At 35.7% G+C, this 19,352-nt stretch overlaps 1 protein-coding gene across 4 annotated transcripts in view; it reads right to left on the bottom strand.

Moving 5' to 3' along the window:
• LOC108670723 (ras-GEF domain-containing family member 1B) overlaps positions 1-19,352 on the bottom strand; it is a 303,823-nt gene that overhangs the window by 17,271 nt on the left and 267,200 nt on the right. For all 4 annotated transcript variants that reach the window (XM_047884607.1, XM_018158213.2, XM_018158214.2 and 1 more), the window contains one exon: positions 16,369-16,425. In XM_047884607.1, the coding sequence (XP_047740563.1) occupies positions 16,369-16,425 (57 nt within the window). The remainder of the gene's footprint in view (positions 1-16,368; positions 16,426-19,352) is intronic.

Below are 19,352 nucleotides of genomic sequence, written 5' to 3'. Positions count from 1 at the left end.
GCACCGAATTTCCGGCAATCATAAATTATGAGGAAGCTTATGGGCCTTAAAATTCTAAATTCAAGGTTAATTTAAAGTATTTACACTCGTTTAACGAATATTCCAGTTATTTGTAAATATATCAGTGAATTAAAATCAAGCTATTGAAGTTTTCGAACAAATCCGCTCAGCAGAATAACTACTTTAAAGGTTCAAAAACGTAAAAGTAATTTTGTCTCTAGAAATTAATGCAGAAATTGTACCTAAATCCGATATTTTGCTCTAATCGATAAACTGATAGTTTGAACAGATGTTAAAACGCTTGAATTTTATTTTATGACAGCCATTTATGAAGGAAATAAATGGTTATTTCCTCCACGGAGCTGTTCCGTAAAAATTCACTCGCAGAAAATAGAATAGGATCGAATACAAATTGTATTGAAGCAAATAAACTGCACTCTTCTAATGAATTCATGCCTGCATTTTTTCGACCAAGGACAAAATATTTATGCCATGTAAGTGCACTGAATTCTTGGCTTTCAGTATAATTCGAATTTATTAAAGTTGCTTCACAGAAGAATTATGGGGCTTTTAGTGGACTATAATTAGATATACTCGGTCGTTCAACAATACAATTATTTTATAAACTTTCATTGAAATCTCCCTGGAAACGCGCTGAAAACTTTTTTGCAATAAGCGAAGAGCGTTATTCTTTTCAATTACATTCACCGTTGACAATAAAAAATGTAGGATGTATAAAAAAGAAAATTCTCTCAACTTAATTCACTGCAATTCCTTGAATGTGTTAGATAATTCATTTGCCAACATATTTTCATATATGAACTCCAATATACGACAAAAAATCATAAAAAATGAATGAAAGTAAAATGTGTGGGATGAGTGAAGTTGACGTTATTCTTCAATAAAGATTTAATATGCGAGGCAGAGCACGAACCATCATTTCCTGACGTCGTTTCAAAAGGCAGCAGAATTGATTAAATCAATAGTTATTAAATTGCCAATACGAAGTACAATAGAAACAATTCCTAAGTAATTGCTTCGCTGCACTTTCTCTGCTTTGCATGGAGTGAGGTTATGCCAGTCACACACAGAATCAATTAACCTCTTCTTACTAATTTAAAGAGCAAAAACTTTGTACATTAAATTTCCTGGCTAAATTGATGGAGTTATCATAGATGCACGTCAACATTAAGTATTTGCCTGACAAAGTTTGCAAATATGCTTTGATGAATGTCTAAAAAAGCTTCAGGATAAACAAGTTTTCCAGCACTTGACTGCTATCCCGGGATTAGTGCTTTGTAAAATGCAGTTTTATACGTTAAATAGAGATCATTAACGATGAACTGATTAGCGAGAAAACTCTGAGTGGAATCGAGTTCGAAACGCTTTTCTTGCAGTGCATGTATGTACTGCATGTACATATATGCACTGTCGTGCAATGTATGTATGTCGTAATGCATACAATGTATGCAATGTATGTATGTCGTTCCGTAAACAAGAATCTCACAATATTCACGTGTAGAGAATTAAGAAAGATTATTATCTATATTAAAATTTGATAAAATCCATAAGCCTAATTTACGATTGTTGGTTGAATTAAAGTTTTAAATAATAAATTCAAATTTACTATTTAGATAATTGAATTAGATAAAATATATGAACTACTCACTTCCACTTACATGAAATTAACGATTCGAGCGGAGAATGACCAATGTAATTGGTAAATTAATAATGAGAGAAATGCATTATGCAAGTTTGCTTAATGCATGATTCAAATTCAGAATCAAATGTTCGATATCCTAAGTTTTCCAGGAAAACTAAGGTAGACAGGACAAAACAAATGTCGAATGCTTTTAGAGAAAATCTCTCACCAGACTTGCACAAATGCATCATATACCATACAATAATTGTTGTTTCAATTGTTTATTGTACAACAATTATATAAAACTGAAAGCAGTTTGCATGTAGTATTTATTTTGAAAAGCCCCAACAGATTTCAAACTTTCTTCTTAATTCATATCAAAACTATAGTGATATGATGAATACAAAATACGACGATGTAGGAGAGGTGTAACTTAATCTTTAGTGATGCAATAGTCCGTGGCCAACTAGAATGTAATAAAAATGAAATAACATAAATTAAGCGATGAATCGAAGCGAGGACACATTCTCGAAACAGAAAGTTTGATGAAAATACTCTATTTGGTTATTTTGAACGAGTCTCACTGGTTAAGTTAGAAAAACAAATAAATCATGTTTACAAGTGCTTCGAGAAAAATGGAACGTTCAGATTTTAAATAATCGAAAATCACGTATTGATATAAAGTAGGTATAATAATTACCAATCGTAGATAGTGAGGTTTAAAAGAATTGATAATTTACTAAAAAATTATCGTCGGTGGCTTAACTGCTGAATGAGTTAATTAGAATATTATTACTATCTTGCATCCTCTTGTTAGTCGAGAGACCATGAGAACAAAAATTAATAAAAACTGAAATTAGTTATTAATTTAACTTAATTTATTTGCCAAATTTACTTGATTCCTTTTCGCGTGAGAAATCCGGTGGAAAAACTAAGGTTGTGAAAAATGATTTTCAGTAAATAATTGAATGTCGTTCTGTAGACAAGAATTTCACAATATCCACATATGTTCGATGTCTCACAATAATATAAGTTGCAATTATGGACAAAAGTCACAATGTATGTCGATTTCGTATAGCGAATACGAGTTGATTATAGGTAAATATGTATGTAAATACCGACAGCAAAATGAAAGGGAACAGACGTAAACAAAATAAAGTTTGATAACATACGATACGGCTCATAAAAACGATAAATTCCATATAATATTATATTAATAAATAATTAAATAAATTATTAATGCTGAACGCAAGTATAACTTATTCATCTTTCCAATTTCACTAAGGGTAACCTAATAAAATATTATACCTGCACTTCGTACAGAAAATAAAGTGTGCACCATAATGCCTGTTGCGTGCAATGCACACAGAGATGTTGGAAACAACTCCGAAAGTTCGAATAAACTGCAACAGCGATACCGAAAAACATACATACATCAATTATATTTATTGCATTACTAAGGACACAACAATACCTTTAGAGTTAAAAACAAGCCTGGCATGACAGATGAAAATCTTTAACTCTAAAAGTAGCTAATAAATTATTTGTAATAAAAAGTTTTAGAATTTTCAAAAATAACGTTTATTCAGTTTTTCATTTAAATTGTGGAAACATTCAGAATGACCAAAGTAAAAATGCAGAATGTGTGTAGTCAATAAGTAAATTCTATTAAAGGCACTAAGCATGAAATTCGAACTTCAGTCACCCATATTGATGCACACATTGATAAAAAAATGAGTTACAAGAGATTTTTTCAAACCTCCAAAATTTTGTTTATAAAGTAACAAGAAATAATGGTTTACATATTTGCCTCGAAATATCAAAGTTTGAACACGTGTTTGAATGTGTTGCGGCAAAGAGGCTGGCTGCACTGCAATGCAGCGCAACCTCTTCGGGTCACGGCCAGACGCGCACTGGCTTCTATTTCACTGAAATTGCTTGCCTCCGCTGCCCACACCTTGACGTATCCTAGCATCCTTTCAAGTCTTTATAACAACGCGTTTAATACAACATTATAACACGTTGCTTTCAAGCTGACTCTTTTTTTCACGGTCTAATAAAAGAAAACAATGTTTCAGAGCACGAAAACGCTTCAAAATACTAATTTAATTTGTATCTTCCCTGAATTGCAATTTCGAAATCTTCAATAATAAAAATGATCGTGATGGTATGAAATTATAAACATTCAATATTACTGAGAAAAATAACGGTGAAAAATATTACATGTCCGATGTTTTCATTTTCATGCCTCGAGGAAGCAGTGGCGATATGAAAAAATGTAGTTCTAAAGATAATAAAATTTCATGAGTATTTACCGTGGACTTGCAGCCCGTCAAGCTTCAACCAGACCATTAGAAGAAATTGAACGAAGAAAAATATTAGTACGTAGTTAGATGTACTCCGGCAAGTCTCACGGCACACAAACAACAAAATGACTTAATATTGAACAACGAATAAAATTGTTATACGATGAAGATTTGAGGAATCAAAGTGAGTTCTCGAGCACATTTTCGTCGTTACTATAACATACTCCTACATCTACATTTAAAATTTTAGTTAATTCAAAATGTTTTAAACACATGAATATGGCATTCTATAAACAATTACTCGAGCTTTGTACGCTTAAAATTTATAAGAATTATACGCCTGAATGCCTTTTCAGAAAAGCCATTTCGAGTGAATTGTTTCAACACGGGCCTGTGAATTTTTCTAATTTCAGCGATATAATCTTAGTAAAGTCTAAATATAATACATATAAGTACAAGATACTTATTTATGAAAATATTCCACTAAAAATTAACTTTAAAAAAAGCTTGAGTTTATTCTAGCTGACCAGATTTGAACCATGGGAAGCATAATTAATAAAACTTACACATCAATAATAAATTTGGCATCAATAAAATATTAAATTCCATATCAATAACCACCACATGAATGGTACGCGAATTGATTAAACGTAAATTGAAGGCAAGCGTTATATTGCTACGTATATTAGCGCTTCTGCCAATAAACATATGATATATTGTCATTGCTAATTTATCATGAATTGCGCTCCTAAAGAATAACGTCGCTATAGTTAAGTACATAGATTATAAATATTTCCAAGTATATTTTTTAATATTATGAATCTTGATTCCGTATACATAGTCCAACAAATAATGGCTTGCTTTGTATTCATATAGACAGCATTGACAGGCTGAATGAACTATGACTATTCAATACCAAATGGTTTATGTAATACTTATAAGATTACTGCACGTATAGTATGATATTATTAATACGAAGTTGCTTATTTAATACTTATGAGATTACTGCACGTATAGTCTGATATCATTAATACGAAGTTGCTTATTTAATACTTATGAGATACGGCGCGTGTAGTCTGGTATCGCCATAGCAACGAGCTCGAGTGCAATATTAGACTCGCAGGAGATAATGAGCTTATTATTCTATACTGATGAAAGTGGGGGGAAATAACCGAACAAAAGTTGGAATAGATATCGCTCAAATTTCACTTGCTTACATGGTTGATCATTCAATACTCATCAACGAGTTCTGTAATGAACGGTCAACGATTTATATTATTGTATTTGAAACATAAAATGTCAATCAATGATAGAGTTTATTAGCGAGCAGACGATTGATCATAGAATTCACAAATGGAATCTAGTTACTATGGAATTCAATAACAAGGTATCCTCTCGATGGAATTTTTTACTTTGAAGGCATATTGCTAATCTGAAAGTTAATCAATTTAAATAAATGCTTTGCATCTATTCAAATTGCATTCAAATGTTTGCATGACTAATGAGCTGGGAGAGTAATGAGCTGACCTCAGGAATGAGGCAATGGTTTTAGTATGGTACGAATTTCGTAGGACAATGATGTATCATTATTGCAATTAAACAGTAAACTCCTAGCAGCCTAAGGAAACCCCTTATTTTTTAGCAGGCTAAAGAAACTTTATTTTATCTACGCAAGTAAAAAAAACACAACTACGCAGATACATCCAACATTTTAGGGTGCCCTACAATTGAAACTTTGAATACTGAACGAACGAGAGTGAGAGCAGCAGAATGTAAGCAAAAAAAGAGAAAAGCCCAATTAAAAAATCGAGGTAGGACTCGGCTTTGGTCATGCGAACGGACCGCAGTCGAAACTTCATCTCGAATTTATTCTACAATTTTATGGAAGACTGGCTGGAAACCACGGGCTTGCCGTGGCCATGAAAACTTGTGTGTTTGTTTGGCGGCAGGATAAACAATGATTTGCAAAACAAACACAATATTCTAACAGAATATTCAGCTCAGAGATTTAGAGCAAAAATGTGAACTCGTGAATTGTGGAAGGGAAAAATTAAGCTGTAGATGCAGATAGACGGAGATGCTGAAGCCTGCGTCATAAGATTCAGATAAATTGCACTTGAATTCGGTCAATTGCTATGCGTTTCGATAGTTGCAAAGCATGCAGTATTTTAAAATCTTCAAAGACTTAAATTAGTTTTGAGCAGGTGAACTGAATTACAGATTAGTAACATGAGTTATTACTGATACGCCAGAATTGCAAAGTGCGATAATCTCAAGCAAAAAAAAAAAAAACAGAAAAATAAACTAAAATTTCAGTTTGTACCCTAGACGTGAAAACAACTCCTGCACACCGGTTAAGGCAGGGTTCTTTTTAGAATGATTCCACTGCTTTCACAGAGTAACCACTCATTACAGTAAACCTTTCTCATTTAGCCAAGGAATGACGGTAATTTTCCTTGCAGGTGCTGATTCAGTTCATGGCAAGTAAAAATTATCATCAATTAACTCATAGCTAACACTTTTTTATATGAATAGCAGGTAAGCTATTATATATCCGGTTAACTCCATATAGAGTTAACCGGAATAAAACTAATGTATGTTAATTAAAGAAATATCCATCTAAACGCACAGTACAAGTTTACACGGAACTCCCATGAGACTTTAGTTTTAGAATATAAAAAATAAAACAATATCGCATCCCTTAAATTGAATTTATACCGACAAGCTAAAGATATAAAGGTCAATATTTGACGCAACAATTAGCCACCGGTTGTTATATGCCTTAATATTATATATGCCCAGGAGTACATTTTCAAGTCTCGGAAAATACATATGTGGCACAATAGATATCGTGGATACGCACCGGAACGTCTCCATGTAAATTAGTGACTTCAGTGGGCTTTAAAGAGACAGAAAAAAAATTTTGACAAATGTTCAAAAGGTAATTTGCGTTTATTAAACGTTGTTTCAACATTATTGGTCTGGAGGGAAGAGTTGCGGAAAAAATTGCTGATACTAACAAGTTGGCGAGGTTGCTCCTTGGCGAGGTTGCTCCTTGAAGCTTTCCAATTATTCTATACGAACAACTTTAGAAAAAAAATATATTTCAAAAACTCAATCCTTTCGAACCAATCGGATCGTCCGAGTGAACACTCAAAGTGTCTGTACTCCTTCAGAAAATATGAAATTTTACCTCCCATGCTTTTCCATTCGAAGTTGACATTGAATGTTGTTCTTCATCGTTTGAAACGCGATCAAGATCAAGTTAGAAAGTATATTACAACTTTATTTTGCAGTGAACACACGGATAAAATTGAAAGTCTTGTATTAAGATTCCACTTAACAAAGTTATTTTAGAGCAACGTGATCATCGACACAATTAAATATTGTTTGACATGATATTTGTGTTATCTCAATATGAATAAAATTTGTTTCACCAGACACCAGAACAACCAAAACCAATTTCAGAATGCGATTGAGCGAAAAGGATCTCGGAATGTAAAGAAAATACTTTCATGATATTGGAAATTTAAAGTCTCTGAATTTTGAGACAAAAAAACACAGTAGACCTACTGCGATGCCACGGCTCGGCCAACTCCGATAGCGGCAAAAAAATATTCTTCCAATATTTTCGATTCATCTCGAGCAGGGCAAGGAATTGATCAGGCACCAAGCACATCAATGACGAGAATTATCTGACGCCTCCTTTAATGGAGTTCGTGAGTAATCATTTTTCGATACATTCAATCTGTTCGCTTCAAAGGCGCTTCTCGATAACAAAGACCTCAATGGGAAGATTAAAACGCACCGTAAACTTCATGCAGGTTACTTTCTCGTAACCGATCATTCTTGGTGGTCCACTCCGCCTTGAACAACAATATTATAAACTTTATCAACAAATTAAACGCAACTTTCTGACGATAAAAAAGTAAATTTCACATAAAAGCGACTACACGCTAGAAAGTTTGTTAATAATTCTTGTATCATCTGAGACACGCGGAGGTTCGTAAATTCGTAAACATCCTTGCACCTCCGTGAAGTATCCTTAGCCCTTCACTCGCTGCCCGAAAGAAAATATCCAAAAATCGATAGCTTCTAGGGTCAACCGCCGTTTGGAAAACTCTGCCTCGAAATTCCTCCGATAATTTCTAGAGAGAGAAAACAGCGTGAGAGCCCCATTCTATTAAAGGAAGGGCATCTGCGCAAGACCACACTGCGAAGTTCAGTGCAAACGACATTTTGTGGACCTCAGCCTGATGAACGTATAGCGGGCGTGGAGCCGCATGACACACGTTTGATGAATTTCATAAAAAAATTCAAGTTGATACTTTTATCTAGTTGATACATTTTTCTGCTGTGCTTAACTCGATAGAATAAATGACATTAATGATTAGGTACATACAGTTTAAATGATTCTTGCCAAATAACCGCGCAAGCATAATTTACAGAAGTTCATAGACAAGCCAAAACGATTTTTTTGTAACTATTTCATGATAGTTTTATAGAGATTGTATATTTAACCTTAATTTTAACTTTGGTTTTGATGTAACATGGTAATTCAATATGCATTTTTTTAATTTCACATTTTTAAATTTTTCAGAATTTAGATGTAGCTCTCTAGTGAAAAACAACTAGCAATACAAGCAATTGATGACAATTTTTAGCACACTTCTTATTCGAGTCAATTTTTTACAGAGGCAAGAAGAAAAAACTAAAAATTATTTCATTAGAGGCTCGATCACACCATACTCGTATTATTTTAAGAACTTGCAATGTATCAGAAATAGTTAAACCTTAACGATACAAAATCGACTATAAAAACGTTTAGTCAGAAAAACGAATTCCTATACTTTCAAAAGTCAAGAAGCATTGGTAGAGCAGTGGCAAGAAATTACATAAGAATAAACTAATTAGAATCGAGTGCAAAAAAGGATTCATTAACAAAAAGATGAGAGGTTTCGACCGTCAAAAACTAGGCTGAATTTGAAACTGATTACCCCCAAAAAGGCGGAAGGTTTCAAATGGACAGCGCGCTAAAGCCGACAGATAAAAACATATCATTTGCATCTTAAAGAAGAAACAGGTATACAAACAGCAATAGAAACGATGACACTTTTTCGAGCGGTTGCTTACACGAGACGTCGGCCACCCACACTGGAGAGGTAGAGGATGGAAGTGCAGAGTTTCCTTCTAATGTAAAATCATAATTTTACAACCGAGACCCACAGTTGTGGCTAACAAAAAGACTTGTGCAAGAAATGTTTTGTTTTAATATAATCTAATATGTGTTATCATGTATTAAATTTTGCATGAAAACTTGCTCCGGCTGACCTGAAGTTGGCAAAAAAAATTAACTAAATGTTACTTATTCATTTCTCAAAGACTTGAAATTCGTGAAATGCATTAAGCAATAAACTAAATTTCCATAGTTCCTAAACAAGCAACACTGTCGTATTCAAATAGACAAGGAAAAGTTAGATTCCTAATTTATTTCACTTGAACATCCAAACGAATTACTTTGGCAAGGTTCGTTACACAGTTAAAAATCATGGAGATCCGAATTAAAAAAAAACTGAAAAAAAACAAGAATAAAATCATAACAATCGCATTAGAAGATTGTAATGAACGTAATGACTTCAAACGATTGGAAAGTTAGGAATCAGAAGTTCGGGAGCCCCTGAAGAGAGGAGGAAGGTTGAAAACTCATGTCCAAACAGCCGACGCCGATAAAAGTGAGAACTTAATGAAAGTTTTAGTAAGGCGTCATTAATGACGACCAAATGAGAAGACGAGTTTTTCCTAACTGTGCAACTATATAGTGGTTTCTAGTCTTGATACTGAGTCTAGTTATAAGATATTCTTAGCGAACAATTCTCATAGGTCTCATAAAAAATAATTTTTCAATTAATGTCTACGTCGTTAGCAGAAGGCGAAAATATTGGCGTGAGTAAAGTAAAATTGCATTCGCAATGGGAAATATTACGATTTGAAGCTATCGGATGGTGTAGGTTCTTCGAGTTAATTTGCTCCAAGCTTGGAGCAAATTAACTCTTTTCTTCAAATACTATGACCCCAAAAGGTGAATAAGTAATGCCTTATAGAGCCAGTAGCTTACTTGGAAAGGTAAAATATTTTCCGTATTTTTTTATATTTTTATTTCCTTTACTCAGTTCAAGTTTTACTTCAATTAATTTTCGGAACTCATACCAATCATTGAATATTCCCAATAACGATTATTAATCATTGCATCATTTGTTTCTTATCGGTATAATTTAAGACGAATCGAATTAAAGGGAATCATCTTCAGTCTAAACCCCAACAAAGCGTCTACATGGAGTGGGGAAAGGGGAGTGGAAGACTGGACTCCAGCGTGAGATTCCTCAGAAGTAAGGACGGAGATGTGGGGAAAGTCTGGGCAGTAAATCGAATCGCGAGATCAAACAGCAGCGCTAGTCAGACATGACCATGGGCAAGCCAGCGTAGCAAGAGGAGTATATGAATTGGCTTTGTATGCATTTAGTCGGTACCTGAAATACATACATCAACGCCTGCTACATAGAATAGATGCAGCAAAGCCCTATTGCAATCACAAAAGAATCATTGTCGGTTGCGTATCATCCATTGAATGAACGCTGATAATCTGAATAGAGTCTGTATCTGGACAACATGAACCACTGGATAAGCTACAGGTGAAATTGGATTACGAAAATCAAAGCAGAGGTCGCAGGCTGGCGTCCGCAATGAAAATCAATGGGATGTTTGGTTAAGCTTCAGCTTTGGCAATATTGGTACGAGGGCCGAGTGATGATAGGAAAACAGCTGGCGACAACAACACTTCATCCAGTCCAGTCCAGCAGAAACAAATCAAATGAACAATTCACTCAGAGACCAGAGATCGTGCATGACATCCATTCAAGTGTCAGGAGATTCTTAACAATAATGAATGGTAATTAGAAGCAAAAAATTATCACTTTTATCCTACTATGCTCAGTGATTGAAAACAAATGTATATAAATTATGAAAAATTTTGTATTTAAACTTAAAGTCAATTTTATCGCGGATCTATATTTCTTTGAATTTTTTCCAATTTATTTTACACATGTCTTTGCCCTTTTAATAGGTTAGGCGCGTAGATAAAATATTGATTCGATAATCAACCTATATCTTAGTCAATACCACATTGCTTAAAAGAGACTAATTCTAGGAACACCGCTTGTATTAGAAAGTAAGCCCAAGAAAGAGAATCCAAATCCTAGTAGACGACAGCCCGGTTAAATAAGTAATGGATAGAGTTACCTATGGTCACATCATTGGTTAAATGATTAACTGTCACTGTAGTGAATAACGAAGCTGAAGAAAGGAAGGAGCTGCAGAGGATGCTGTGAAAAGCAAACTTACACCATAATAATAATAATAATATTTCTTAACCACAAGAGAAGCAGATGTTGTGTCAAGTGTGCTTTATATTTCAACGAAATAATCTAAAAAACTATCACAAACAGTTGACGTAAAGTTTTATATACAATACGAATAATTTGAACTATACGGAGGCGATCCGTTGAAAAATTCTTACTGATGATAAAGCGACTGATAAAGATGCTAAAGATGGGACGTACGTAGAGGTCCCACAATATAAGGAGAAGCGACCTAATTGGCAAATTATTTAATGATCAAAATATTACTTAATTGCATTTGTAATTTTTCATCAGCAGCATTCAAAAAATCCAAAGCAGCATCATCCCTGAAAATGTCAACACCAGAAAATATAATGTATCAATAGTGTGAAAATTAACAAAACACCCTGCAGCTCATAGAGTAATCGTTTTCAAAATCGAGTAATACAAGAAGCGCCGGCTTTTCTTGTGTCAATCATGCTTAACACCACCACTGATTCATCATTGTCAATATAGTCGATTTAGAGCCATTCATTAGTCTTTAGTACTGTCGCTTTATCTTGCTAATAATATACATACAAATGTGACGGTACTGTGATGAAAATTATCGCGGTGTCACAGGGCATGTGTGAGTCATGACAGACTATGCACCATCAAAAGTTGGCAAATACTAATAAAGTTTGCACATTCTCGTAGGCGCCGAATAAGGTTAGTGAAACCTCTACGCAAACGTCATCGAAAATTCCGCTACTGGTAACTAAATAGCGAATTCTCAAAGGATTCAGCGTTCGTTGCGTGTCCAATATAAGCGAAACATTAAAAAGGATTCAAGCGGCCATTGTTAATTAAGTGGATATATTTTTTTATTTAAACTCAAACTATGAGCATTAATCGAGTAATTCAGTTGGTGAGACTTGAACAGTCGAACACAAAAAAATGAGATTGAAGTTCTCCGAATTTCAAGTTTAGATTGAGAAAGTTTTGATAACCCGGTAAGCCAAGGTCAGGGAAACTGCTCGTCCATATGCTCAGGATGTGTTAACGGAAGAACATTCTGCACGTTTGTGATTTTTTTAATTTTTTCGAACAATGTAAACGTGCGCACAAGTTAGTAAATAGTGTTCGGCTGGTGTAAATGGGCCGGCGAATACATCGAATTCGTCATCGGCGTAAGAACAGGTATCATCGGTGCAACGACACTTGTCACCAGTGTATGAAGTCATAACCAGTGCAAGAAATGCCCAATTCAAGCACTGTAGGCTTAGGCTGCGGTCACTTTCAACCTTTTAATATCTTGACAAATCTTGTGAAGTTAAATTCTAAATTTTTGTCAATAGTACTTTTTTGAACATGAGAAATTTACATCTTAATAACATCTTCGCGCACGCAGAACGTAACGGTTTTCAATCTGTCGTAAATTTATGTTTTTCTACATTTCAAGAATCGCACGATAGAACCACGAATGGAATAATAAAACATGATATTTAGCTACCATATTATGATTATCTGATAAAGTTATCAATTAAACTACGTAGAAAATCGGAGTTACTGATCGAAAACCCACGATTGCATATCAAATGAATGAGGAAGTTATACCGATAACAGCTTGGAACACAAGCTTGTAGCGATCAAATTAATTAATAGGAGGAGTTATTTTAATAACGTGTGGTAGATCCAATCAAAACTAAGCAAGTAAAATAAGACAGAAATTATTTTAAAAAAGCAAGACTGAAAATGTAATGAAGCGAAATGAAATCGATTAACGAAACTTTGCGAGTCGGAAATTTCGGCTTCGAGATTTCAAGCGAGTGTTTCAAAGGAAGTAATGCCACTGCAACAGGAGAAAAATACTGCGGTCGTTCGATCAAAACATTCAAATGCAAGAAGGACTAAGTAAAAAGCTGCCGATGCAAAAATTGCCTTCAATTCAGAAATAATTATCAGGTAGTGGGCTAGTAAATTTATTGTTAATGAAACACATGGCACTTGAATTATAATTTCGACAGAAAGAAAAAAAAAGTTGAAATTATGGGCAGTATTCCAGTTGAAATAGTTAAATACAAATTATTATGTCAGGTTTCATATTGACGGAAATTGAGGTGGCCTGTATGAAATGTGTCATGCCTCCATAGAATGAAAGTCTACGGTATTTTATCGTAGTATTTCAATGTCAATGAACTGATACTTTTATAACATGTAATGACATACAAGCAGGTAATTTATTCCTTCTGAGAAGAGAGATCATTGAAAACTTTTTCTCGCACAACTCGTACTTGAATCCGGCCATCCAGAGATCGAATAGAAAAACATTAATAAAGTCAAACAATAATACTCATACGAAACAAAAACCATATCGAAATAAAGCAGGCAAAGGCTCATGGGAACGCATTACATTACCATTCATGATAACTAACATTTAGAAGCCAGTAAATTCCTCCTTGTGACAATTTCAAAGCAAATTATGGTAAAGAGATGCAGCACAATGAAAAGAGCTGCCACTTCGACTTCATATTAAGTTATTATTTTTAATGTACGAGGTAAAAAAAGTAAGGCATTCTCCTAACAAAAATCCCCTGACACAGTGCTGGCACCTTACGCTTCCGTGGTCAGCGAAAATGAGCTATTCAAATTTTTTTTTATTAGAATCTTGATTATAAATTTAATCCCAAGGAGCATCTTAAGCGAACCCCAGGCTAGATCAGCGAGTGAGACCACAACCTGCAGATACTCACACACAAGATAAACTGCAAAGAAAATCAATGATAAGTAAAAATTGAAACAGTTATTGAATACACTTAGTCCTCTTTTAAACAATATAGAAATCAATCTCAGTTCAAAATTAAAAATAAGAACAGGCGATTTCTGATAATAATCGAAAGAAAATAATAACATAATAACGTGAAAAACACTACATAATGAATCGCAAAAATTCTGGGTTGGCGGGCACGTGAAAAATCGTCGAGGTGAAAATATTCTAATTAATCTACACTGACGTCATATTAGCAAGATTTTGCTTAAACTTCCTAATAAAATAATCTGAAAATCATGAAAAATTCTAGCGATGCTGACGAGTTCATTTATATTCAACGAAGTTATCTTCCAATCTTCTTGAACATACTACAGAGTGGAAAAATTTTTAGATAAAACTTCCGACAGAAACACCCACGAAATTATTCTTGCGGAAACTATTAAAGAGAAAGCAATAAAATCTGTCAGGCAAGAAAGCGGACATAACGCGTTTCCGCAAAGCGTTAAATCTAGGAAAATTGCGAAAATATTGCAACAGGCACAGCGGTCACAAAAATAGAAATTGGGTCCTAAAACTTGGTGGATTTTTTTTTTAAACTGGGGATTGAACACAGAAGAAATAAACGAGATGAAATCAGCCAAAAACGTATTTACCAACGCTACCAAATTTAGAAAAATATCAGGTAAAATAAACAAGGAATTAACTTTTAAGCAGAAAAAATAAGCTCCGAAAGCCAACTTAATAAAAGTTAGCTGGGGACGTTAATTGAAACAGACAAAAAAAAAGGAACGAAGAAAACCCCCAAAACGTTAAAAAAATCTGAATTCGAAAGTAGCTAAAAACGGAATTCGGATAAAAAATACGAAGCTAAATTGCAATCTAAAGGCAAAAGCGGCGATATAAAGGCTGAGATTGTGGAGAGGTGAAGGGAGGGGGTTAGCAATAATCCATCTCCCGCCAGATGCCAATTTTCAACCGGACACCTGCACCGGGTGAGGCATTAGCTACTGGCTCGCCGTCGCTCAATCCGCGATACGGAAAGCGCAGCAGGCAACACGTGCTCGCGCTGCTTTGGAAGCCAGAGACCGTGATATAAAAAAAATAGCTACGAGTTCGTATCTTCATCAGCCAACCACTGACGGGCTTATCAAACTAAACCCAACCAATCACAGACCAGAAATCGCTCGCATTGTACTTAGACCACTACACGTATCAAGCCGTTATGAGTAGTTGAGCGTATATTAAAAGTACGTCCTCAAGCCTCCGTAAAGCCTGATGCTGCGTGCAGTAAGTAGCCAGATGACCCTACTGAAAACGCAAGTGTTGCAGATGGACCTACAATTATATTACAGCTAATCCTTGTCTGAAGTTTTAGTTAAAAATTGCGCACTCTCGGACAATGCAGATGCGTCTGTTTTCACAATGCAGTTAATGCAATGTAAGATGTCACAATGCCACAGCAGAACTTCCCAGTTTAGCTGGTAAACCTTTGCAGATAAACTATAGTTACCTATTCAAATGCCGTTAGTGACGCATATTTTACGAAGCAGCAATCATTGTACATCGGAGGGTAGACCAGTTTATCAGTTTAGATTTTGGTCTTGTTGCTCTAAATCAATCATTCTACGCGTTGTAATTCGACACGTTGTAAGAACTTAAAGATCAAATGAAATAGAAAAACTTTCAAAAATGTCATGGCTACTTAATTGGAAGCTTAATTTAGGAAATAGAATTAGGGTACATAAAAGATGCTAGATTGAAGAAAATTTGATATAAATTATAGTTAATATTAGGAACGCTTTTTAAAGCGGATTTTTATTCTGCAGAAACATCGCAATAACGCACCAACTGCCCTTATCCACACTTGTCTAAAAAATCATGAGGCGCACATGCAGCAACAGTGAAGGTTGAACGCACATCGAAACACACAAGTAAATATTACAAGGGCGCACAATTAAAATAAGCGAGGCTCATAAAAATACGTTCGCTATATACCAAACAACGCGGCACTAGATATATTTGATGAAAATATTTTGCATAGTTTGGCACTGAAAACTTTGATTTGCTAATTCAAATTGGACATCCTAGTTGTAGGTATAGAATGATACCATAGATAGTAGGTATTCAATGCTAACAAAATGATTGTACGTATTGTATGTACACAGGTATTGTAGGTATTGAATGGTAACACATGGATTGTATGAATTAAATGGTAACACAGGGATTGTAGGTATTAACTGGTAACACAGGGATTGTAGGTATTAACTGGTAACTCACCCTCTTGGTGGAGTCCCTGGGGCACTGATCGCCCGCAACCGTTCCAAATATTGTCGGCTGAAACAAAAATAAAGAAAGTTAATAAAACACAAACACATTTCAACACAATAAAAAAAGAGTATGCCGAAGCAAAATACAATCTGAGCTGTAAAAAAATTACAATTTAAATATTTTACGCGCCATACAGCAAATTGAAAAGTTAGCCAAAGCGAAATACTGAAATTTGGGGCAAAAACTTCTGCCATTTATAATCGGAATATTTTGCTAACCTAATTTAGTGGTTAAAAATCACTAGAATTTTAAAGCCATCTATAAAAACCGCCGACATCTAATGCCATCACTAGGTTCCAGGAAAAGCATTTGATTGCGCGGCTTCCAGTAAAGCCAATATTCGAAATTAAAATTTGACGTCGTAAGATGAGCTTGATAAGATGACGCGCAAGAAAGCCAAGTCTGGTAGCCAGGCTCGCCGGACCTGGAGCTCGCTGAGTCAGCAACAAGATTACAAGACTCGTAGCCAAATTACGAATAATGTGTAACGACACGGAGTTCCGAACCGGGAACTATGCAAAAACTTCTCGACACTTTCAACGGCGATGCTGACGATCCAGTCACGACTGAAGCGACAAGTTAAATTCTCGAAACATTTACGATCTGAAATGTAAAGTGATTCTTTTTCAATATTCAATAAAAATGAGTTGTAGAGAGATCATACATGAGTTTTGAAGGTTTAATTTGGCATACGACCAACGCTTGAAATTTTACTGTTTTCAATCATCAATTTTCATAGGATTGAAAAAAAAATAAAATTTTTCATTCGTTGGACTAATACCTAATAAAATTCTATTATCGACATAACATGACGGTTACCCTTCAGACTACTGATATAACACGAAAAAATTACACAATTCGCACACACTTTAATTTAGTTTACCGAGAGTGTTTTAAACGTAATGCACTCAGTTCAAATAATATTACAAAACTCCCTCCATCAATCTTTCAAAATATCAAAACCCATGGCATTGGCCCAAAACCTATCGCATAACTTATCCTTGCGTTGTTATTATTAAAAAATTAACTTATTTGTAATGTTTAGCGAGTTAAAAAGACCAGTGAACTTACCACACGCCCTCTATCTACGGGCGCCGGTGACCCCGGGGTGGATGATGCTGGAGAACACAGCGGTGAGAGATTCGAGGCAGCGGGGTCAGAGAAAAAATAGAGTTGAAATACTTGCTCGATGTCTTGCTCTTGCAGTCGCGAGATAAGTCGCCGCCGTTTCCGTCTCGCTTTTTTGCTCCATGAGCAGTACGAGTCAGATCTGGGGCTAGACGTCACGGGTGATCCTTCAGAGCTATGCGAGCTGGAGATTTGTTCTGCTTTAACGTCAGTCGTTGCACAAGTCATGCAGTCTACGGTATTAGGAACTTCTTTCGTCTGTGAGCGTGGGCATGCATGAACCGGAGATGACAGTTTCAGTGCGTTTATCTTTTTATCGTGATTATCGAGTAGAAGAATTTCTGCGTCAGGTTCACATTTCAGGTTGGCGGTGGGAGACGCAATTGCCGGGGATCTATGGTCTATAAGCCTCGCACCGCAGAAATTATCTTGCTGAATTGGCACCCGAACTTTGCTTCTATGGTCGTTACTTTGGGGATAAATTACCTCCTCATTTACAGCGTCTTCGATTACCGCAAACGCACCGAGGCTAGATTGAGGGTGCAAACAGGTTTCGAAATCCAATTTACTCACACGCCCTTCTTCATATTTATTTTCTTTTTGTTTGGTTTGAGGATCGATTTTGATTGGATTTAGGACTCCGTACTGAATTAAATAATTATGTAGGTCCTCGAGCGATCCATCTTGTTCGTGACGATCAGTAACAGGCGTGACCGCTCTGGAGTCCAAGGAGTGCGGAGGCTTTTTATTTCTCATTCCAGGGGTTGTCTGAGGAGAAGGTGTTTTATTGCACACGTCAGGGAGACTAATGAAGCTATCAGGCGAAGTATGCGACTGAAACGACCGAAAGGATCCTTGGGAGCTGTTGTCAATGTATGGAAAATTACGATAATTAATTGGCCGAAAAGAATCGCCAACCTCAATCGACGAACGTTTGCTACTTCCGCCAGAACATCGCTCCTGGCCAGAAGATGGACGCAACCATAATATACTTCCGTTGGGGAAGAACTGCCCATACTGACAGTCTAAATTGTCATACACGGTATGATTGAGACCAACGCTTAAACAGCTATACGTTGATGCCGAGGAATCAAAACCATCCAATTGGAAAGGATTTGCGATATCTAAACTTCCCGACATTTGTGGAGGTGAACTCGTCCCTTGACTGTTTTTATCCCAAACATTTGAGCAAGAACTATTATTGTCAGTGGAATTTTCCATCGACGACACAGAATTCCTGCACGCGAGCTCTGGCTGAGGTTCTCGACTTCTAGTGGTGTCGTGCATTGCATTGCACACCAGCGTGCTTTCGATAGAATCTGATCCGAGAAAATATTTCGGATCGCGACACGTATTCTCTGACGACGAATTCGAATCATTCGATCCGACTGAGGAAAATGAACTAACGGACTCATGGCCCATTACTGGAGAGATAACTCTTACCGTCGGATGTCTGGCCAGTTTCATCTTTGAAAATAATGACTTGGTGAAGGGAGGAGTGGTGGGGGTTTCAGTCAGTTGAGTTGATGTAGACGTTAATAAAAGCTTAGTTATTGATGACACAGAAGAACTGCAATCGTCTAGTGAAGAGAGTGACGGTAATTTAGGTATCTTTGTGCGGTTCAGCGAGACAACAGTCGATTTTTGTTCCTGTAAACTATGACTGAAATTATCTGAAATGTAACTGATGGTACTACAGCTTAATGACTTCCTCAAGTGTAGAGTTGTTGGGCGCTGAGTTATGACTGAAATTATCTGAAATGTAACTGAGGGTGCTACAGCTTAACGAGTGTAGAGTAGTTGGG

The sequence above is a fragment of the Hyalella azteca genome, unplaced genomic scaffold (genome assembly GCF_000764305.2).
Source record: "Hyalella azteca isolate HAZT.00-mixed unplaced genomic scaffold, Hazt_2.0.2 contig15709, whole genome shotgun sequence".
In the NCBI taxonomy this organism is placed as follows: Eukaryota; Metazoa; Arthropoda; class Malacostraca; order Amphipoda; family Hyalellidae; genus Hyalella; species Hyalella azteca.
Note: the sequence above shows the minus strand (reverse complement) of the source record. Positions and strands in the feature narration are given on the sequence as shown.